Source organism: Oikopleura dioica, chromosome 2 (assembly GCF_907165135.1).
Source record: "Oikopleura dioica chromosome 2, OKI2018_I68_1.0, whole genome shotgun sequence".
NCBI lineage: Eukaryota > Metazoa > Chordata > Appendicularia > Copelata > Oikopleuridae > Oikopleura > Oikopleura dioica.
Window position 1 is genome coordinate 12882341 of NC_137292.1, and position 21050 is coordinate 12903390.

The window sequence follows — 21050 nt, forward strand, 5'->3', positions numbered from 1 at the left end:
CACGCCGATTCGAAAAGGATCGACTCCGATGAAAAAGAGCAACGAGCGAAAAAGCATTTTGAAAGAAACGCCAATGCGCGCTCCACTAAACGCCGTTCGCGAGGAAGGCATGCATCGCGAAAATCCACCGAAGCTCGATTTGGGGCCGCCGCCAAAGCTCGACCTGGGAAATTCGGAAAAGGAAAAAGAAGAATTCAAAGATATGCCAGAGCTTATTCCCGCTGAGGAGGAGAATCCGAATGCGTCGCTTATTTCTGAGCCAGGAAACTTCAGCTTCGATGAGTTTAAATTCTCTGACGAAGAAGACGAGCCTGATGAGCCAAAGAAAACGCCTTCGATCGAGCAAGTTCCTAATCCGCAAAACAATCAAACGTAAGTTTCCTTATCTAATCTATTGGTATTCATCCTTGATTTCAGTACTCCCACCACTCCAGCTGAGAAGCGAAAGGCCAGGCGAAAGTCTTCTCTGTTCCAACCGAAGAGCGAGTCCTCTTCTCCCGGAACATTGACAAACGAGCTTCTTGCTCCGAACGAAGAGGACCCACCAAGCACGAGTGCTGCTGATATCACCCTTGGAGGCATTTCCGACTTTGACATCAGCGATGACGTCGGCCATCCTCCATTTGAGAGCACGAAGGTGAATGAAAGTTCGAAGCTCTTGGACTCTACTGCTGCGCTCATGGCATCAGATGACGAGACGAACATCGAAGATAGTAGCGTCGAACCGAAAACGCCGGAGGGCTACAATTTCACTGAGCATCCTAGTGAGGGTTCGATGACCCCGCTGGATCAAACACCTAAAGTTACTTCTGTTGGCAGCATGCGAAAAAAGGTAACAACACAATCATTGTTTTAAATGAATTAACCATTCGTTTCCAGGTGACCTCTCTCGCAAGAGTCTCGGCAGTTCGATCGTCTGCTTCTCGCCGCCGAACCTGTGGCGGACCCTCTCCATCGTCGAAGATGCGAGTCAAGCGATTTTCAGCTGATCCCAAGTTCCTTGCAAAGGCAATCAAAATGTACGGGATGAAACTGATGAAAAATCGCCTCGAAAACGAGCCTAAAGAAGTCGTCGACAAAGCGATGGACATTCTTGACAAAGAAAATAAAAGCCCTAACGAGGGTTTACCAACTCCAAAGGTAAATTCCGTCAAGAAAGAAAATTCTATTTGAATGTTCAGCTCGATAAATCTATCGTCAAGATTCCCTCAACGCCATCAGAAGCACTTGATTCGCTTCCCAAGCCAATGATGGAAAGCCAAAATGAAATACTCGTCAATCGTGTTGAGATGGACGAAACAATCTCGCCGACTCACAAGGCTCTTTTCAAAAAGACATGACTCCAGGTATTTTATCAAATCAATTGTCTTTATCTAAAGAAAATGCTAGCCAAGCCTAGCCAGGTTCCGCAAACTCCAGATCAAAAAGAGGCGGAAAAGAATGAAGAGGAACTCGCTGCCAAAAAGGAATCTGAAGGCACAATCCCGCAGAACCCTGTTACACCCGGCCCAACAGCAATGAAAGGGCTCTTCACAGAAGAAAGCAGCTCAGAGACAGGCGTTACTCCTGGTCCAACTGCTATGAAGGGTCTATTTGCTGAGGAGAACGCAGCAAAAGCTGGTGTGACTCCTGGCCCAACCGCGATGAAAGGACTCTTTGCGGAAGAAAATAAGGTAAAATGATAATTGTCGAGAGTTTCTGAATCTTTTTTAGGCCAAGGGAAATCAAACACCTCACCAATCTGCAATGAAAGGCCTTTTCCAGGAAGAAAAAGAGCAGCAAGCCGCAGCCACTCCTATCCAAGGAGAGCTCCACCAAATGTTCAAAGAGCAAAAGTCCCTCCCAACTCCAAATGTCCGCAAAATCTTTAGCGAAATGGCTCACGAGATGAAAACTCCCGACGGAAAAGCGATGAAGAACATCTTTGGCGACGGACAGGAAAAGACTGCGAAAGAACAGTCGGTCCCTCAAAATCCCGTTACTCCAGGTGGCGATGCGATGACCGGTCTCTTTGGCTCAAAGACACCTATTGCCACTCCTTCCGCAAAAATTTTCGAGTCTCCAGCTCGCAAAAACATGGAAGATAACACATTCGCTACCCCAGGACGTGGGAAAAAATTCTCTGACTTTGCTGACTCGGCTTTCAAACATGACGAGTCAAGGCCAAAAACGAATGAAGTAACTCCTGGCCAAACTGCTATGAAGGCCATTTTCGAACCTGCTATTGAACCGGAGTCCCCTCTTCTCGGTAAGAATTATATAAAACCGACATCTCCTAAATTTATTCATAGACGCAAGAGCAATGCAAAAAGTCTTCCAGTCCCCAGTTCTTGATCTCGACAACGAAGATCATGTCAAATCGATGGAGGATATGACCGATGATGTCAAAATCGGCAACACTAGCATTCGACAGCTCATCTCTGAAGTTGGTGGCATGGAGGCGACTCCGGAACAGATTGCCTATGAATACCTGATGGAAGGCGATCCGATCGAGATAAAATTCGACGACGAAATGTCAACTTCAACTGCTAGCTTGAGACGTTTTTCCGAAACCAGCGCGGTGAGTCTTTCTTGATTCCAATATCAATTTAACTCTTTGTTTTAGCATCGATCCAGAACTCGAAAGACCTTTATTGGCACAAACGCCGTCGACGAGCCAAACGTTTCTACAACTCTTTTCTCGACTCCTGACAGTGACGATGACGAGGAAGACATCCTCAGGGAGAGTGAAAAAGATGTCCTCCAACTTGACGCTTCGATGGCTCTTGATAAATCGCAAGAGAAAATTGATAGTCCCGCAGAGCCAGAAAAAGATCTCATTCCAGAACCCACTACTCAACAGAAAAAATTATCTCCTGGCGATCTTCCTCGACGTCGTGGACGCCCCTCTATCAAGCCAAAAGCTGGCCAAGAGCTTGAATCGCCCAAGAAAGTCGGAAAATCATCCGCTCAAGATACGTCCTCCGAAGAAGCTACCGACAAAAAGACCGAACTAACTGAAGACGCTACTACTACTCATACGACTCCAGATATCGTGATTACGGAAGCTACACCCAAGCGACGTGGTCGGCCCTCACTCAAGCCAAAAGTGCAGGAAGAGCCAGTTGTCGAGGAAAAGACGAAAACTGCGACCACTCCTAAACGGCGAGGGCGACCATCACTCAAACCGAAAGAAGAGGAAGAAGAATCAACAGAACCTGTCGTTTATGCGCCAAAATCTCGAGGGCGACCTTCGTTGAAATCTAAGGCTGCTCCAGAAGAAGATTCACCAAAGGGTCTTCAATCTGCGACAAAGGTTGAGACTCAGCCGACTACCACGCCAAAGCGAAAAGGAAGGCCATCTTTGGCGCAGAAAAAGAAGGAAGCCGAAGCAGCGACCGAGGTCAAGACACCAAAACGACGAGGTCGCCCCTCCTTGAAGCCGAAAGTTGAAGAGGAAGAACATACTGACTTCTTCGCTGAAGCAACTGGCGAGCCTTCTACAAGTGCGACTCCTAAACGACGATCAATTGTCCCTCCTGATGAAGCATTTTTGTCTCCAGTTTCAAGCCATGCGTCCGAAAATGAATCAGCCGAGAAAGCTAATACTGAAGAAGACGAGGAAGTACAAGAGCCATCACCAGTTAAGTCGAAGCGTGGCCGCAAATCCAACGCTCAAAAGGCCAAAGAAGCGGAAGAATCTGTCGAAGCTCCAGTTGAGAAATCAACAAGGAAATCTCTATTAATGATGGCTGAAGATGCGGCACAAGATGGTGTCGTTGCTGATAAGAAGACGAAGGCAAGAAAATCAATTCTTGATATGGCAGAAGAAGCTGCCGAAGTTGCGGAACCGCCAGTTCCCGAAGCTACAGCTGATGAAATTCCTATTCTTGAAGATCTTCCGGTGCTCGAACATCCTGCTGCTGAAGAGCAACCGACGACTGAAGAAAAGCCAAAGAAACGTGGACGAAAACCTGCTCCACCAGTTGCGACATCTTCTCGGCGCACTCGACGAAATTCCGCCTCGGAGTCATCAGCTGAGGAAGCACCAGTTGCAGCCACTCCATCGAAGGGACGAGGAAAGAAAGCAGTTGCTGCTACGCCTGTTAGAAGAAGCAGACGAGTTAGCACGCTTGAGACTCCAAAGGTTGAAGCTAAGAAGGAAGAAGAAAAGTCTACCAAGCGACGACCACGTGCGCGGAAGATCGATGAGCCCGAGGAAATTAGTCCAGCGAAGCAAGCTAAGATTGAAGAGCCTGCATCTGTCGAGGCTGTTGCTGCCGAAATCGCTGTTGCTCCGCGACGAACTCGGCGAACCTCGAAGACGGAAACAGCTGAAGAGCCGAAAGAAGAGCCGGCGAAAAAGACAGTCAAGCGAAGAAAGAGAAACATCTCCGGAACCGCTGAAAGCTCAGATAATGAAGTTGCTTCTAAGCCAACTCGGGGACGAAAGTCAAAGAAGGAAGAAACAGTCGAGAAAGAGGATGAAGATACAACGAAAGCGCCTAAACGAGCTGGACGAAAGTCTAAAAAGGCTGTCGAAGAAACTCCTGAAGAAGAACAAAAGGAAGTTGAAAAATCGCCTGTGAAGAAAGTAGGCAGAAAAGCGCGCAAAGTTGAAGAGCCGGTAGTCGAGTCGCCTAAGAAGAAGGCTGGCAGACCAAAGAAAGTAAAGGAGTCTGAATCGTCCGACGAGCCCGTAGTGGAGTCGCCGAAGAAAAAAGCAGGTCGACCGAAAAAGGTAAAAGATTCTGAGCCTGCCGAAAACGCTGTCGTCGAGGGAAAGCCAAAGCGCGGGCGAAAAGCAAAGGAGCCGGTAAAAGATTTGAACACATCGGAGTCGCAGGAGGAGACTAATGTGCCAGCAGAAAAACCAAAGCGGGGACGAAAGCCAAAAGCCGTCGCTGAGCCCGTGGAGGAAGCTGAAAAGGTAAGAGTTATATTTTTTGTTCTAAAGATTGAATTCAATTTAGCCAAAAAGAGGTCGAGCAAAGAAGGCATCTTCAGACGAATCTTCTCAAGAACGACCCGCACCAGCCAAGGTAAACTAAGATCATTTTATGAAACGTTAATAAATATTTTGAAGGGCCGTTCCACACGATCAAAAGCACCCGTCGTCGTGCCAGAGATCGAAATGGAACACGTCGATACTGTCTCGTGCCTGAAAAAGTCGAAACGCGGTATAAAACCCACCGTTTCCTTTCAAGAAGACGAGGCCGACGATCAGCCCGAAGAAGAACCGGCTGATGAAGTTAAGCCAGCCAAAAAGCCGACTAAGAAAGCTGCGGCTGCTAAGAAAGCATCGTCAAAGAAAAATGACGATGCCGAGGAAAAACCTAAGGCCCGAGGCCGTAAGAAAGCAGCCGAAAAAGAGGCTGAAGAAAGCGAGGCTCCTTCAACACGTAGCACCAGGAGCACTCGTTCACGAAAATAATTTTTTATACTAAACATGTTTCACAAGTCACTTGAACATTCACTTAACTTTCACATTCCACCTTATCCTGCCACAATAAACTCACAAAAACAAAAATCTCCGATTAGGAAGAAGAAAATCTCATCTTTTTCCTGTCATTTCTCAAACTGCCTTATTCCAGGAAGAAAGCAGTTTTTCTAGATGCAAGTAAAAGCATAATTATTGATGTTTGCATAACTCCGTAGTTGCAAGGTCGAGAAGGGATTACCTGATGGGTACCTATCAGGTTGATGACTCGCTACAGAATTCCTCTGTTAGCACCTTCTTTTGCTATGTATTGATCACTAGTTCCTGTGTTTTTGCGCTTCTCATTTTGAGAGACTTCGTAAAAAAGGTAATCGTAGAGCTCCCATATGAAAAAATCAATTCAATCAGGCATTTGGTGCTCGACAAATTGACATGTCATGTGGATCAGGAAAACGAAGGACCACAGTAAAGGTAAGGTAGACTTGTAAAAATCGAAAAAACTTGCAGTATCAAGCTCGGTCTGGCTATTGCGAAAGATGTATCACAGCCGAAACTGTTCATCAAATTCACTCCAGAGAAAGGCGATGAAAAACAAACCGTAGTTATTTATGACGACCTCGGTAATCACATCGGAAAATACGGCCATTTTGATATAAAAGTGAATCAGCGTCATCTCAGGTATTTTTCTTTATCATTCTTGCGGCTTTTTTATTCTTGCAGAAACACGAAGTTCATTCAAATTGGTATATCATCAGAAAGTTCTCTTCGCGGAGAACAAATTGCAACTCTATCCTCTGCGAAAATCGTTTTCCCCAAAGCATCTGACAAGGACGACAGTAAAGAACGACTAAAAGATGCCATAATTTACGACCCCATTGAGCTAGTAAATAATATTCCAGGTATTCTGATAAATCTCTCTCATTTTGTTGACTCCTTTTCAGTCAAGCTTTCACTCGAGGAAGGAAAGCAATCATCGATATTCTTCGACGGTCTTTACAATTCAACATCATTTTCCTCTTTCAACTGGTCTCGAAAAGTTGAAGAAATTCTTATTGCCATGATTGTTGGCTTTCTCTACGTCAGAAATCTTGCCTACTCTTCGCAATCGTCCAAAACAGAGGTAAGTTTTTTTGAATAATTTTCGCTAAAATTGAGCTAACAGGTCGCTGGACTCTTTGGAGGAGCAGTTAAAGTTGATTCACATTTCATCGGCTACTACCATCGAATTCAAGATCCATGGGATACCGATGCTATTTCGCTGATTGTAGAAGCAGTTCTTGGTGGAGTTTTTATTGGATATTTTGCGTCCGTTCTCGCTCGATTTATTCATGGGTTCTTTCTTTGGTTTGTGCTTCCAACAAATCACTGTTTAAATTTATATTCTAGGCTGCGACCGCCAGTGATCATTTCCGTCGAAACAAAGTGCTACACAAAAAAGCTTTTTACCAAGAAACGATCTGGTCAAAACAAGCGAGAAAATATCGAAGATATGTTTTTGCTTCAAAATAACCCAAATATGTGTGCGGAAAGCTTCGGAAGAATCCTCGGGAAGCTCAACAAGCAGAGTGACATGGGAGAGCTGACTTATGATTGGGAGATTGAAATGAACGGTGATTTTGTCGAATACACACAGGTTCGTCTTCTGTGTTATCAAAAGATACAGATTATATTTAGATTAAAACAGCGACTACGGATGGTAATGCAGGAGCAGTCTTTACTACCGTCTACGATGACCTGGCCGACTTTGACGACTTTGGCGAGCTCGAAGAAGAAGACGACAATGCAATCAACAAAACTCTTCGACGGCTAACAACTCGAAATAACAACGATAAGGTCGTCACATCGAATGACCCCGAAGACGGAAATACTCTCAACAACATTCCCGTGTCTGCCGGGGGAGATCCACGAGTTGGAAAAGGCTTTGGCATGGTTTCATACTTTTGGATCGTCGTCAGTTTGATTTTCTCTGGAGCGAGTAAGTTTTCTTATTTCGTTTTAGATTTAGAACTATTTAGCAATTTCGTTTCTGAATGTATACTTGTACACTCTCCTTCAAACTCCGAAAGTCGACGAAGAAGAAGACGTTCATATGGGCGGTCTTCTCATCTCAATCTGGTCATGTCAGATCATCTGGTCCCTCTTTATCTCCTCAATCCTCGACGATTTTGTCTTCCGAGTTTAAAGTCTGACTATTTTCTTTCTGTACATGTGACATAACTATTTATTTATAACAATATATTTAAAATATGTACAGAGTAGATCGTTTGCTCATACGTAGCTATTATCACCTGAGACAGGTATCGTATCGTTAGCAGGCAAAGTGAAAGCGACATTGTGGTTGCCGGTTTCTGTGATTGTATTGACTGAAGATTGAGCCGCACCATTTTGGATTTCAGCAACCATTCGCATGATTTCATCTTTGCTATACGTGTCCAAGATTTTATCCACTTTTTGCTCTAGAAATGGGCATAACTAAAGTGCGAGTATAATCAGCAGCTACCTAAGACTGACTTTGGATCTGCGACAGAATCTTCGTAATGAACTGTTGGCTTATCAGTTGAAATGAATGCGCCTTGAGAGCTTCCAGAGTCCGACCGCTCCATGAGTTTTGGGTTCGCATTGAGAACATCTTTTGCCTTTTCGTATTCTTTTTGAGTTGGTTTGTCATTTCGTTTTTCCTCTTTTTGAGGTTTTTCTTTGGGCGATAAAATTGTCATTCTAGTCATTCTTCTGAACACTTGATTTCCCATGTCATGTGACTTCCTGAAGTTTTCTTGTGACACGAAAATTCAAGAAGTAAAATACCTGTAGTCATTTTGGCAAGTAAAAATGAGCCCCATAATTCCAACCACGCACAAAATCACCACTCCAGCAACAATGCAATTCGGCATTGGTAAATGATCAAATTTAATTCTTCCGATACTCGAAGATGCATAGTTCTCATCCAGTCGAAATTGCGCTTTTCTTGAGTTTGGTTAGCAAGGTGAAAATTTATGCGGGTTTGGATAGCAGCTTGCTGACATTACCTGTACCCCGAGGACCATAAAACCAAAACTGTCGTTTGCATAATCGCCACAAGCAAATAGCCCATGCTCGACATCATAAAGCCATATGATCGGGTCGCGTATCCAACAAACGGCCAGTAGATGAAAATCAGCAGGAGGAATAAATTGATAGGGATGAGAATCTTCACGCATTTGAGCTCATAATCAGGGACGAGATTTGGAACGATGTTTTCAAACTTTGCCTTGTAAGAGCCGATGGCAACGCATTGCTTGACGTTCTCGTCGAAAACGTAGCATTCTTGGAACGCACCAACTTCGATCTGCTTTACGCGCTAGAATGAACTTTACTTATTTATCCAGCCTATTGATTTGTGGTGTGAAGTTTGTGTTTTCAAGAAATTATATGCATTACGCTCTTGAGTTAAGAGCAATGGCGTTTTCATGAACTTTCTCTTACCCGCTCTTCAATAGCGTTGTTGTCCATTGTTTCAACGTCAAAGACTCCCCATCTTGGTATTATCAAGGCGAAGAAAAATAACGCAAAGGAAATCCTAAATAGCGTTATTGTTGTCAGACTGCATCTCTTACCATGGAAGGAATGTCATCGTAAAATCGAAGAGTGAGAGGCCACAAATCTTATCTGGAATACACGGATCGTCAAAATGCTCCAACTGCGCTGTCTTATAAGTTTTTGAGGTCATCGTTGACTTCACTGATTTCGCTCCCCTCTTTCTCTTTTTCGACGACTTCTTTGACGTGGCCTTCGAGACTGTACTTGAGATTTCAGACCCGGTTTTGCTGGAATAAAGCGTTGAATTCGACTTTGCGCTTTTTTTCTTTCCCATTTTTGGAACTTTGGTTCAGTTCTTCAAACTCGAAATGGTATTCTCTTTCGCAAGAGTGCGCATAAATACCCCTCTATCCATCTTTTATTGCAATGTTCAAATAATGTTCTACCGCGATGAGCGAAGAGGAATATGCAACAGCTGCCCAATAATCAGAAAAATTATTCTACGACTTCTGAGATAAGGTCAAGGACTTTCATAAAAGAATCTCCTAAGAGAGTCCCCAGACGACCTAGTTTTTCATTATGAACTGGCATAGCTTCCAAATTGTGAAAAAAAAACGCGAAAAAGAAAAGAATTTTTAGGTTCAATTTTTAGTACCTTTTCTTGCTCCCCTTTTTGTCATTAAACTTTGCAAAATCTTTCAAATTCAAAATTCCATCTCTCCTCATTTTGAATGATTTGAATGAGAGATAGAGATCTACAGTCAATCCCAATTATTTCCAAGGCAAATACCGTATTTTATTTGAATACCACGCAATTTCCACAAAATGCTGAAACCGTTCCTCCAGAGATTGTTGATAATCTATAAAATAAAATAAAAGTGAGTTACCGTTCCTTTCAAAAATATTCGTCAGTCAAGCAGGAACGCATTTGATAAAACATTTCCTGTAATTACCTTTTCGCATTCTTCGCCTGGAACTCTTTAACACTTTTTGATAGATCCTGCCCATCTTATAAAAATATTATTCGACCGACAATTATGCAGGTTTCTCTTACCGCCTAAACTGGCTCTTGTCATGCTCTTTTTTTATTAAAGATTCGAAGAAAATCTCAAAAACATCATCAAATCTTCAAAAATCCGGAAATCCAAATTTTCATAATTTCACTGCAAATGTCACACATGATGAGTCAGCAGAGAAGATCGTAAAAATAGAACAAATTGAATACATATTCCTTTTTTAGGAAAGAGCCTCGACTCTTCAAGCTCCCATTTCCCAGGAATGAGATGGTTTATTGTGAATATAATAATATTTATAAATTGCCTAAGACCTTGCTTAATGCATTATCGCCTGGCATCTTCTGAGTTTGTTTGGCCACAGAATTCCTGTTTGGAATCAAGTTCGAGTGAACATTTTGCGCGAGTCATTCTTTACGGACATTCTAAGCCCCAAATATCCAGAACTCCTAATTCCTAGCGACAGTGTGCGGCCCCTGCTTTGCCCACAAATATCGAACATGTTATTGGTACGCACGAGGAATCAGAAAAACGCTCAACTCAGCGTGCTTGCGTGTTTTGGCTATGTAACTTAGACACCGCAAAATCGCAACAATTCCCCTTCCTGCCGAATTATTAAGACGATTATAGCCGTACAACTCAAGGAGAAAGAGTATTTTGAAATACATTCTTCCTCCCCCCACCCCTATTTTTCAGGGGACCAGCTCGTTGCCGACAAACGATACGTAATTCACGCGAAGAACCGGTGGAGTTTCAAAGTGGCGGATATTTGCAAAGCACCCGGCACTTGAAACAGAATACGTCTTTTAGGTATTCTGAAACGTGGAATACTGGCTCTCAGTCATTTTCATTTAGGGAGCAAATTCGACTTCGAAGGACCTCCGAGTTCGTGTGAAAAAATCGCCGCGCACAATTAGTAATTACGGAAGAGTAATTGCTTGAATTGGGACATTCTTTCGTCCAAAAATTACCTCCGCTCACTTTGCGTTCCATTGACGTAGTCCTTAGACGAGCATGATACCGAGCATGGTAAGTAGTAAGTACTCGTTACTAAGAGGTTGATATCGTAATCTCGCGTTTTCTAGCGAAAACCTTTTTTCTTTCAAATTTTGTGAAAATTTTATTGATAGTAATTTTCGAACAAAGTTTCCATAGTTTCTGTTGAAGCTGTAAGCTGCGAAGAAAGTCTTTTATTTTCTAAAACGGGTTGCTCAAAACAGTTGCGGGATCCAAGAATATTGTTTATAAGCAAAATTGTCAATAGCTCAATTTGATTATGAGTTGATTAAGAGTTTGATTATGAAAGGGAACCCGTTGACGAAATAGACTGAGTGAGAGTTCCTTCGTATCGGCTCGTAGTTGATTGACCGCGATCTTTGGTAATTGCCGCCAAGCAGGAGAATCAAGGGGCTGGAGAGCAGAAGAACAACGCCGAGAAATTCTAGCGTTCGAGGGAACCCAACCTCTTCGCCGATCGAAGCGGTTGCGATTGGCCCGACTTTGATTGATTCAGAAACTCTATCTGGAACATCCGATGTTCTACTTATCTCAGATTATTTTATTCTTTGAGTCATGATTCCTGTAAAAGCCGCGCAGAAGGCAATATCCCCAATGGCGAAAATCGATCCATAGTTGTTCCCGAAATCGCCGTATTTGAATAACAAACTGAGGAGAGAAAACTGCGCATTATCGACTAATCCAACGCCAAAACCAACCACTGAATTTTTATTCAAGTTCATAAACTTGAGGACATTTTAGAAAGCTCGAAGGCTAGTAAGGCCCTTGAGTTTGTTTGAAAGGCTACTGAAATAACAGGAAGCAAGCTGTCACACGATAAGGTTTGGACCTTTCGATTGCGTCTTTTACAAGCCGCAACGCACGTTTGCCTCGAACTTACTGAAATTTCCGACGGCCATTACCATCAGAACAGCGTGCAGATTTGAGAAGTGTTGGATGAGAGAATATCTGTTTCGAGCGGATTTGAAATGATATGATCCAATTTGCACTTCAAAGCAAAGCGACAGTAAACTTCGGGAATTTACTCGAGTCACGTTTTAAGTCGCTAGAAACAATTTGCTACCGGTAGCGGTGCACGTGAGTATCTAACTTCGAAATTCTAGCTTCAAATACTTTCATGAATAAGCCACTGATAACTGAACCGCTTCCCACGGTCGACGTTCTGGTCAGCCCTAGAATACACTTTGTCGACAATGTTTTTTTGAGGAGAGTTGATTTACCGCCGAAAATGTCGAAAAACGTGGAGATAAAATTCGACCCAATTCCGTAGCCCACGGTTGTTGGAATGAAGGAGAGCCCTTTATGCAAGGTTTAAATCGAATAACAACACCTGCAACGGTGGTCACGTGCCTGTTTCTTTCGCGACTGACTCAAGGCTTGTTTTGGCCTAAACGTCTAAACGAAGTTTTTTACTTAGAGACCTTTCGGAAGGGATGAGGGATAATTCACCTTGTTATTCGTGACGTAAAACAACCTTTTTAGTGACGTCACGACTAGAATTTTCGATTCAACCTTTTTTCCTTTGAGAAGAATTCCTGGACCCATGTGCTTTTCATGCAGCACTTGCTGTATCTGCAGCGGCTTTAATTTGAGATGATCCTGTAGCACTTAGCTGAGTAAACGAAATCGAAAGCGGATCATCCTTCCGATCCTGCCCAGTCTCCAACGCCGATACAGCTAGATTTGAAACGAAGATAAAAAACGCAGTAACAACAATCTTCTTTTCCCTGAGCAGCTTTGGCTGGGTTCACCTGAGTTTCGCGGCCTTGATATTATCACAAGCCGGCATTCGGCTGTCGGATTTTAAATTGAACGCGGTGACTTCAACTTTTTATCTGTCAACCTTCGTTTAAATATTATTCTTTGAAGGAACTTCTGAAAGCAAAGAATTTCCGATATTTCCGGAACGTGTAGATAAAGGAACAATGTCGTCCGAGGAACCCTAACTCGTGAATCCTTTTATGAGTCGTTACTGAAATGAATTGAGGAGGAGTTTTTTCAGTCTGGAATTACCATGAAGAGCGAAATTGTACTTGATCATCATCCCAAAAACCCATGTCATCCCTACAGCGAGAGTAAGAATCAGAAACGGGAAGTCGATGTTAATCAGCTCCGCCAAAACGCTGCTAAATGGCGGGCCCACTTGACAGTAGTTAGTGCTTGTCAATTCTTTGACAGAAGCAAAAGAAGAGTCTGTACCTAGAACACCAAGAGCTAATCCAGTCATCGCTCTTCCCATAACTTCGATTCGGCTGAGATCGTCGTCGTAGTAAGCGCCAATCATGCCGAGTCCAGAAACTGTGCCGAACGATGACCCAATGCCCTAGAAAAAGTAATTGTTGCGAGGTTTCACGCGTCTCTCCAATTACCTGGATGCATCTCGAGATGACCAAAAGCGAGAACGAGCGCGAAATCATCATCGCCCCCGAACTGAACCCTTGAGAATGCGGTTCGACGCCGTTTCTTAAAATACCCCGGAACTGACCGGTTCTAGTTTCGCACTTGCAATTTCGCGCGAACCCATGACTAGTAAAAGCCCTCCACTTATGTAGACATTGACTCAGAATAAGCTTTCAAAGTGTTTTTGGATAAATAAAGAAATTAACGTGAAATACTTTCCGTCGCGGAAAGTTTCTTTAAGCGGATTATGAAAACTTAACATATCCGAACTTCAGAATCAGCCCGGAAACCCAGAAGTTCGTGATTAGCTGGGAAATCGGCTTAGCAAACATAACTAAAACACCATTATTTTTTTTGAAAACGGTTCAATCGAATTTTTTACCTGTTCCTACAGAATATCGAGTAACGGTAGAATTCGACTTTTCAACGCGATATAAGAAGCGATGAGCTTTTAACAAGATTGAAAGGAATATGACACCGTTTATCAAGGAAAAACGTGTGTCTTATCAATTCTACACCGTTTCCTGCTCAGCTAGATATGTCGGCAGCAGCGGAACTAAAACCATTCAGTCATTAATCGAAGAACAGTTATGATTACTTATAGCGGTCAGGAGCACATTATCGATAAAAATCATGAAGAAAACTGCCGAAATCAGAATCGAGGATCTCTCCATTTTGAAAAAATTCTTTATTAGCTTTTTCATTTTCTAATTTAATTTAATTTAGTCACCTCATTCTAAAGTTGAAGAATCAAATCAGGATCTGTATTTAATTGACCGGCCCTGCGAATTATCGGCTTTGAACAAGGATGGAGAAATCAATCATAAAAACAAGAATGCTAGTTTCAATATATTTCTTTGTTTCTTCCTACAGAATTGGATACAATTATCCATCTGTAAATGAGTAAAATAGGTGCAAGTGTAATTTAATCCTTTGAAGAATCTTTCGAGCATTCTAAATCCTTTTGAGTGGTTTTCGTTTATAAACAAACTCCAAGTTGGTTTTCTCGAAAATATAAAAATTTGAAAATGTCTGATGTCGAAAGTGAAAAGGTCAAGATTCAAGTGATTGTTCGAACGAAGGACACTGATTGCGCTGGAACTGATGCGAATGTCTTTGTTACACTAAAGGTTCGAGAGAAATTTGCTTCAATTGGGCGATAAAACGGTGTAAGGGGGTTTAACTCCGCCAGATAACCGTGTGGTCGATAAAAACCGGCCACAGGAGCTCACGATAAAAGCTCTCAACGTGCGCTTTTGACAATCCTGCGGACGAGGCTCAAATGCCGTCTTGTCAGGAAATACCTTTATCTCCCTTTTTAACGTGAACACTTTCGATGAACTTTTTTGAAGGGCGAGCAGGGCGAAACCGGAAAGATGGAGCTGAAGACGAGCGAAAATCACTTGAACAAATTTGAGCGAGGGCAAATTGATGTCTTCCATCATCAAATTGCTGAAATAGGCACAGGTAACAGAAAACGTGACAAAAACACAACTTTCCTATGTTCGATTATTTTTCAGTGACGGCGATGAGAATAGAACATGATAATAAAGGACTCGGATCGTCCTGGTGCGTTGACTACGTTGAAATACATTTTCCGCATAGAGTCTACCACTTTGGTGAGCATCTTGGAACGCTTCATTTTCAAAATATATTTCAGATGTCGACAGGTGGATGGAAAAAGGACGTGTGGACACAACTTCTATTGATGTTGATTACACTGGGTAGCAAAAAAAAGAAACACAAAGTCTATTTTGCCCAAACATACTTATCTTGTCTGTTTCTATCTTAAAATAAACTCATTCGTCATATGGTTGTAGAATGATTAATTGAGTGGGTACATCTTGAGCCTCGTGATGCCTCATGGTATCTTTCGCGATAGGTGGTGGCGCTCTGACGCGCGTTTTCACGATGCGCAGGTGTCGCTCTTTCGATTTTATAAAAGTGCTTTTAGACGACAATTCGAAACTCATAACTCAGCGTGAGCTCACTTCAAGATGAAGCTCGGGAGTTTTTTCATCGCTCTTAAAACAGGTGCGCAGAGAGTCTTAGAGATCCACAGAGAAACGCCAGATTGAGCCAGACATTTTCTAACGTGTATTGTTTAGCTGAGAGTTACGTGATACGCGATGAGGAAAACACAGCCTACGATGTTCAGCCCGTCAAAGAATGTATTTCCAAGATCGGAAATATCTGCGTCGCCCAGCGAATTACTGTAAGTAACAATTTGATCGACATTATCGTAAATGAGTAATTAAGGGTTACACAAAGAAACCAACATCGACGATTAGTGAAACACTCGTTTCATCTGACACTCCAAAAGAGGACAAGAATAACTTTGGTAAATCATAAATATTCTGACAAGTAAATATATTTTCTACCATAGAAATGAGCCCACTTATTGGATACATGCTCACCAAAGACAAGGACTACCTCACTCTCGGTGTCCAAGGCAGCGATATCAACGGACTTTCCAACCCAGCTGTCAACTACCTCGCCGCACAAAAAGCACAAGATGGTGATCTTGCTATGTCTCTCGCCATGTCTAAGAGTAAGAATTCTTTCTAATTCAACGACTCATATTTATTGTCTAGATCCTCTTCTTCCAATTTCCGATGTTCTCACTCAAGATGGTACCATTGCCGTTGCCACTGCCAAGAACAACAATCTCAAAGCCGATCCTAATGGCGTCGCAGCCGCCACCTTCCTCGCAGGCGCCAAAAATCCCTACACCGCCTTTGCTCTTTCTGGAAGCACCATCCCAGCACAGGGCATTGCTGCCAACAGTAAAAACCCACTCTACTACGCCCTCGGAGGCAATGCTGACATGGCCGCTGGTTACGCCGCACTCGGTGGTAATACTTGGGACAAGACCGGAGCTGATCCATGGCTTGCTTACGCCGTCTCTGGTGATCCAGCCACCCTTCATGCCGGTTTGAATAACAATGTTGCTGATCGAACCCGAGATTACTCTGCTTACCTCAGTGGCAACCCAGTCATGAGCTACACTATGACCGGCAACCCACTCGCCGCTGGTGTTCGATCGAATGTCAAAGTCAACAAGTCAAACAATCCAGTCATGAACTTGTACGCGGCCAAGCAAGGTGTCCAGGCTGCTACTGCTCTCACTGGAAACGCCAACGCCGCTTATGCCGCTCAGAAGTACGCTGCTGACAACAACTTTGACGTTACCAAGACCGTCCTTGCCGATCAACTTGGCAACCCTCTTCTGACAAAAGCCTTGACTAACGACCAGAATCTGGTTCTCAGTCAGGTCGCCGCTTCTGCTGATGCTGACACTAAGAAATTCCTCGGAGCCATGACCAAAGATCCATCTATGGCCCTTGCCGTCTCTGGCGATCCAGCATCAGTCTACGCCGCCAGCAAGGATGATCCAGAGAAGCTATCTCTCGCCATGGCAACTGGAAATCCTGCGATCGCATACGCAATGACCAAGGATCCAACCCTTATGGCTCTTTCTTCAGACGATCCAAAAGTCAAGCAACTCGGAGCTGCTCTTAGCGGTGATACAATCATGGCTGGAGTTGTTGGTGGCCCAGCCGCTGCCCTTGCCGCAGACACTGCTGATCCTGTCAGAAGCATGATGATCCAACAGTTGGACAACCCCATCGCTGCCTACCAGCTTACCAATGATGAACGAGCTCTTTTCATTAACGATAAAGACAACAAACTCTCCGCAGGTGTAAATGCTCCTTTGGTCGCTGCCTTGACTAAGGATCCTCTTCTTACCGCTGCTACTACAGGAAATATCATGGCTTCCTACTACGCTGACAAACCTGATCCAATGAAGTCTATGATCCTCAACGGTTCTGGAAATCCTGCTCTTGCCTACGCTGGAGCTCTCCGAGATCCTGATGTGACTCGATCAGATGCAATGATTGATGCTGCCATCGCTGGGGGAAACACTGACATGGCTGCTGCCAAAATCCTTGGAAAAGGTGCTCCTCCTGCAATACAGCTAGGAGCAGCTGGCGTCCCCATACATAACAACGTACCTGAATTCATTCTTGGCGCAACTGGAAATGCCCACGCTGCCCTTCTCGCCGATGGAACCGATACTATTTCTGACGAAGACATTCTCCTTGGTTCTCAGAGCAATAGCGCAGCGCTCACTTACGGCCTCACGGGCAGCAACGTCCTCGCTGCAATCACAGATCCAGAGGCTAAAGCGAATCCAGTTCTTGTCGGTGCTAACAGCAAGACCGATGCAATGGAAACATTTGTCGCCACTGGTGATGCTACTGCTGCCAACTTGGCATCAGTTGACGTTGCCGCACCAACAGCGAATGATGAAATTAATAAAGCTGTTCTCGCTGGTCAGCTCGATAGTCCTCTTGCCACTTATGCGATCACCAAGGACAAAGATCTCATGGCTATCCAAATGGCTGAGAACGGTGACGCCAACCCAAACACGATCGCATTCTTGACACAAGATCAGGCTAATACGTACGCTCTTACTGGTGATGCCAAGGCTGCCTACATTGCAAAGGGTTTGCCAACCGACACGACAAGTGAACAACTTAAGAAATTCTACGCTGCTGAGACTGGCAACCCAGCCCTTGCCTACGCTGTCACTAAGGACGCTACCCTTGCGGCTCTTACTGCTGGACCAGAGAACGTTGCTAACGATCTTGGACTCACATACCTCCTCTCCAAGGATGCTACTGTCCAACCTCACCATGCCTTTGCTCTTACCGGCGGTAACCCAGCAACTCTCATCGCAGGCAACCAAAATACTGATGCAGACAAGCTCGTCACTCTTTCCGCTGCCGCCACTGGCAACCCAGCTCTTGCCTATGGACTCACTAAAGATCCCACCCTCGCGGCCGTCACATCAGATCAGTTTAAGGCTGCACAAAAACCACACTCTACTGTTGGCGCCGTTTTGGCGCGAACTAACCCAGAACTTGCTTACTCTTTTACCGGCAACTCCAACTACTTGCTCCAATCAGAACTTGCAGGCAATCCATCCCTCGCTCTCGCCCTTGGCCAGAACGCTCCACAACTGACAGCAGCTCAACTCGCTAGCTCTGCTTTCCTCACACAGGACCAGGCCTATGCTCTCTACGGAAACCCACTCGTCTACAGCGTCGACCAGGCTACTCAGAAGCAGCTTGGCCTTGCTTCAGCCCTCGGCAGCCCAGCTGTCGGCTACTTGGTCGACCCTAACAAGGGAAAGGACGCTACTAAGACCCTCAACAATGTTCTCGCCAGTCAATCAGCGAATCCACTAGCAGCTGCTGCCGCAATCCAGACAAACAATCCAATCTTGCAATATGGCGTCACCCAGCATCCTTATTTTCTTTATAACTCTCTCCTAAATTAAGCTTGAAAGCTTCCTTTTAACAGATTTACTTTCTCTTCTCTTGTTCATAGTAATTCCAAACGAAAAAAGTAAACACATTGACAACAAACAAAAAAGAGTTTATTAAAAGAATACAACTCCTACTGCCCGCAATACTTACCCTCCTATTATCAAATAACAAAAAGCTGTTCAACACGAGCGAATAAAAATAATAAAATCATGAAAAATAGCTAATAGGCATTATTGCAGGATTCTTTGCGCTTCGTCAACGGCAAATCCAAAAGGCAAAAATTCGCTCCATAAGGATCTTCATGATCGAGGCGCAGAAAAAGCCCAGTGATGTTGTAATCAATAAGAATTGTTGTTGGAAGAAATGCTTTTGTTTGAGGACATGGCTCAAGTTGGTCGAAGATCTGTTGTTGAACAATTTTGCCATCCCATGATTCCATAGTTTCGGACGTAAGCGGGCGTACTAAAAAAATTGTATTTTTGGTTCAGTATACTCGGCACCTACATGGTAAGCTGATGCCATAGTTGAGAGGAAAATATTCTGGAACGTCGGTTTTTGAACAATCTTTAACAATTGGTTTCCGACATTAATTCCATCCCCTATGCCCAAGGGGTACCTTTATGATTCGACGAACGATGATAATGATGGCAATCTACAACAAAATATTGCATTTTTACTTATCATTATAAGATACCGTAAAAAAGGTTGGTAATTCTCAACATTCTGCGCATCTTTTCAAGGTCTTCAATTGATTTTAGAAAGAAGAGACTTCCCTCTTTACATTGATTATTGATTGTCAAGTTTTGGAAGGTGAACTCCATGTTCTCGTCGAACGGGATCCACGGCCAGTCTTGATAATGGAGATCCAAAAATACAACCGGATCCACCCAAATTGGTCGATAAGTTTCATTCCCTACTCGCTCTCTAGTGCATATAAATGGCAACTGAAAAAGGTGTGGAAAATTGTATCGAAAATAATTTGCTTACTGTATTCTGATGGGTCGGAGGATCTTCGAGAAAGCTCGCGGTAAGACAGTGTGGAGTTTCTACTGTAAAATCATTTTTGTACGATACGCGTATCTCTTTGGTAAGCTTTGGAGAATAACAAAATGAAATTAATTCTATGCGTTTTTTTTTCAAAGTATTCCTGGAAAATTTCATCCTCGTTCGTCGCTTGAAAGTTTTCTATGGAATAGAAAACCTCTCGGAGTTGATTTCTTAGATACAGTTAGAATTGGACTTTGATTTATCGCCTTACTTTGAGATGTATGCACCATCTTCTGCCGCTATTTTAAAATGAGTACTGTTGAGATATTCAATTTTGTTCCTCAGGAATGTTAGTTTGCCCAGAATAGCACGTCTATAATGTAATTTTTCGTTTTTGTTTTGTTAAAGAAAGGCTTACTTTGATATTTCATTTCGAGTATCTTGGGAGTTTAATAATGGAAGCTCCTTTTTCAAATAATTGCAAACCCGAACTGCGTGTTCTTTATTTACGTGTTCCCAGCAAAGAGTTTTTTCCTCGTCAATTTCATCCCAAACTTTTCTTTGGTATAAAACACTAGCCATAGGTCTTTCAATTCAGTTAAATACCAAAATTTGATGCTTTTATCAATCCACTCTTCAGTCAATAATTGAAGTTGTCCAAAGATCGCTCTAGTTTTGTGAAAATTTCCCAGAAAGCATAAAACCGCGCTGAAGATTCCGCAAAGGGCAAAAATAATCAAGTACTTATTCAGTTTCACTTCCATTTCTGACCATTTCAATGTGAGATGAGAAAAATGAGTACTCTCTCACACGTGATGCTTTTTTTTTTAATATACGCAGTTCAAAGGACCAAAGAGCGAAATCAAGGATAAAGCGACGCGCGGAAGTGGCCAAACTTTCCCTTTTATCGTTTATTTCAAAGAGAAGGCATGACTTCTGGAGAGTTCTCTATTTTTCTGTAGCATTATTTTTTCTCGTCATATCTTTTTTTACTGTTGCTTGCTAAATGCAGTAGCATTTCCTGAGTTCTTAATTTGTCTGCGATCAACAAAGAATAAGTTGGTTTTTATTAAGCTTATTTTTCTATTATATATGGCCCATATGATATGGGCAATATATTATATTATATATGATCTATAATATATGAATCATATAATATAATATGATATAATATGATATATTCTATAAGTTTTATATGTATAGTTATACTGTAAAACTTACACAGACTATAAATTATTGTGTAACGACAAAAAAAACAGTTAACAGTACTTGGGAGACTGTGATAACTGTAATTGAAGATCGTAAATCGTGTTTTTCGCAACGGTAACCGTAAATTTCCGCAAATCAAAAGCACCCCTCGAG

General features: G+C 43.1%; 5 protein-coding genes and 1 long non-coding RNA gene across 7 annotated transcripts; 3 read left to right on the top strand and 3 right to left on the bottom strand.

Annotated features, from left to right (window-relative positions):
* Positions 1-1205: 1205 nt before the first annotated feature.
* LOC145696085 (uncharacterized) lies at positions 1206-5496 on the top strand. Of its 2 annotated transcripts, none has more exons than XM_081773071.1 (7): positions 1206-1346; positions 1390-1673; positions 1714-2248; positions 2292-2560; positions 2606-4909; positions 4953-5021; positions 5066-5496. In XM_081773071.1, the coding sequence occupies exons 1-7, from the start codon at positions 1337-1339 to the stop codon at positions 5411-5413; spliced, it is 3819 nt and encodes a 1272-aa protein (XP_081629197.1). In that variant the 5' UTR covers positions 1206-1336; the 3' UTR covers positions 5414-5496. The 2 variants fall into 2 exon arrangements, with proteins under 2 accessions (XP_081629197.1, XP_081629198.1); XM_081773072.1 differs by having other exon boundaries at positions 1720-2248.
* A 154-nt stretch (positions 5497-5650) lies between these two features.
* LOC145696417 (uncharacterized) lies at positions 5651-7677 on the top strand. Its single transcript, XM_081773448.1, has 9 exons — positions 5651-5786; positions 5828-5890; positions 5934-6097; positions 6140-6318; positions 6361-6539; positions 6582-6763; positions 6806-7052; positions 7094-7394; positions 7435-7677. The coding sequence occupies exons 1-9, from the start codon at positions 5664-5666 to the stop codon at positions 7599-7601; spliced, it is 1605 nt and encodes a 534-aa protein (XP_081629574.1). The 5' UTR covers positions 5651-5663; the 3' UTR covers positions 7602-7677.
* Positions 7640-10041, bottom strand: LOC145696418 (uncharacterized). Its single transcript, XM_081773449.1, has 9 exons — positions 9990-10041; positions 9889-9943; positions 9591-9795; positions 9013-9222; positions 8882-8975; positions 8446-8756; positions 8225-8383; positions 7920-8182; positions 7640-7875 (listed from the first exon to the last, which is right to left on the bottom strand). The coding sequence occupies exons 3-9, from the start codon at positions 9659-9661 to the stop codon at positions 7688-7690; spliced, it is 1296 nt and encodes a 431-aa protein (XP_081629575.1). The 5' UTR covers positions 9662-9795; positions 9889-9943; positions 9990-10041; the 3' UTR covers positions 7640-7687.
* Positions 10042-15310: 5269 nt separating this feature from the next.
* LOC145696617 (uncharacterized) lies at positions 15311-18918 on the top strand. The gene is made up of 5 exons (XM_081773686.1): positions 15311-15399; positions 15474-15580; positions 15625-15706; positions 15752-15916; positions 15960-18918. Exons 1-5 carry the CDS (start codon positions 15363-15365, stop codon positions 18710-18712), a joined length of 3144 nt encoding a protein of 1047 aa, XP_081629812.1. The 5' UTR covers positions 15311-15362; the 3' UTR covers positions 18713-18918.
* Positions 18725-19639, bottom strand: LOC145696618 (uncharacterized). Its single transcript, XM_081773687.1, has 4 exons — positions 19396-19639; positions 19318-19353; positions 19206-19265; positions 18725-19163 (listed from the first exon to the last, which is right to left on the bottom strand). Exons 1-4 carry the CDS (start codon positions 19520-19522, stop codon positions 18922-18924), a joined length of 465 nt encoding a protein of 154 aa, XP_081629813.1. The 5' UTR covers positions 19523-19639; the 3' UTR covers positions 18725-18921.
* A 53-nt stretch (positions 19640-19692) lies between these two features.
* Positions 19693-20440, bottom strand: LOC145696620 (uncharacterized). The gene is made up of 3 exons (XR_014133819.1): positions 20107-20440; positions 19960-20061; positions 19693-19918 (listed from the first exon to the last, which is right to left on the bottom strand). It is a non-coding gene; the product is annotated as an uncharacterized LOC145696620 (long non-coding RNA).
* Positions 20441-21050: the final 610 nt, after the last annotated feature.

What these genes read in the sequence shown, in the direction of transcription:
- LOC145696417 (XM_081773448.1), top strand. Translation starts at nt 5,664, where the DNA reads ATGGGTACCTATCAGGTTGATGACTCGCTACAGAATTCCTCTGTTAGC. An exon ending in ATTCATGGGTTCTTTCTTTG is followed by an intron (nt 6,764 to 6,805) that starts GTTTGTGCTTCC and finishes TTTATATTCTAG; the next exon opens with GCTGCGACCGCCAGTGATCA. An exon ending in TTTGATTTTCTCTGGAGCGA is followed by an intron (nt 7,395 to 7,434) that starts GTAAGTTTTCTT and finishes AGAACTATTTAG; the next exon opens with CAATTTCGTTTCTGAATGTA.
- LOC145696617 (XM_081773686.1), top strand. Translation starts at nt 15,363, where the DNA reads ATGAAGCTCGGGAGTTTTTTCATCGCTCTTAAAACAG. An exon ending in AGAGGACAAGAATAACTTTG is followed by an intron (nt 15,707 to 15,751) that starts GTAAATCATAAA and finishes TTTCTACCATAG; the next exon opens with AAATGAGCCCACTTATTGGA. An exon ending in GTCTCTCGCCATGTCTAAGA is followed by an intron (nt 15,917 to 15,959) that starts GTAAGAATTCTT and finishes TTTATTGTCTAG; the next exon opens with ATCCTCTTCTTCCAATTTCC.
- LOC145696418 (XM_081773449.1), bottom strand. Translation starts at nt 9,661, where the DNA reads ATGAGGAGAGATGGAATTTTGAATTTGAAAGATTTTGCAAAGTTTAAT. An exon ending in ACAACGCTATTGAAGAGCGG is followed by an intron (nt 8,757 to 8,881) that starts GTAAGAGAAAGT and finishes AGTTCATTCTAG; the next exon opens with CGCGTAAAGCAGATCGAAGT. An exon ending in TTATGGTCCTCGGGGTACAG is followed by an intron (nt 8,384 to 8,445) that starts GTAATGTCAGCA and finishes ACCAAACTCAAG; the next exon opens with AAAAGCGCAATTTCGACTGG.
- LOC145696618 (XM_081773687.1), bottom strand. Translation starts at nt 19,522, where the DNA reads ATGGAGTTCACCTTCCAAAACTTGACAATCAATAATCAATGTAAAGAG. An exon ending in TCGTTCGTCGAATCATAAAG is followed by an intron (nt 19,266 to 19,317) that starts GTACCCCTTGGG and finishes CAATTGTTAAAG; the next exon opens with ATTGTTCAAAAACCGACGTT. An exon ending in CTATGGCATCAGCTTACCAT is followed by an intron (nt 19,164 to 19,205) that starts GTAGGTGCCGAG and finishes CAATTTTTTTAG; the next exon opens with TACGCCCGCTTACGTCCGAA.
- LOC145696085 (XM_081773071.1), top strand. An exon ending in GTTTTTCCGAAACCAGCGCG is followed by an intron (nt 2,561 to 2,605) that starts GTGAGTCTTTCT and finishes TCTTTGTTTTAG; the next exon opens with CATCGATCCAGAACTCGAAA. An exon ending in CCGTGGAGGAAGCTGAAAAG is followed by an intron (nt 4,910 to 4,952) that starts GTAAGAGTTATA and finishes AATTCAATTTAG; the next exon opens with CCAAAAAGAGGTCGAGCAAA.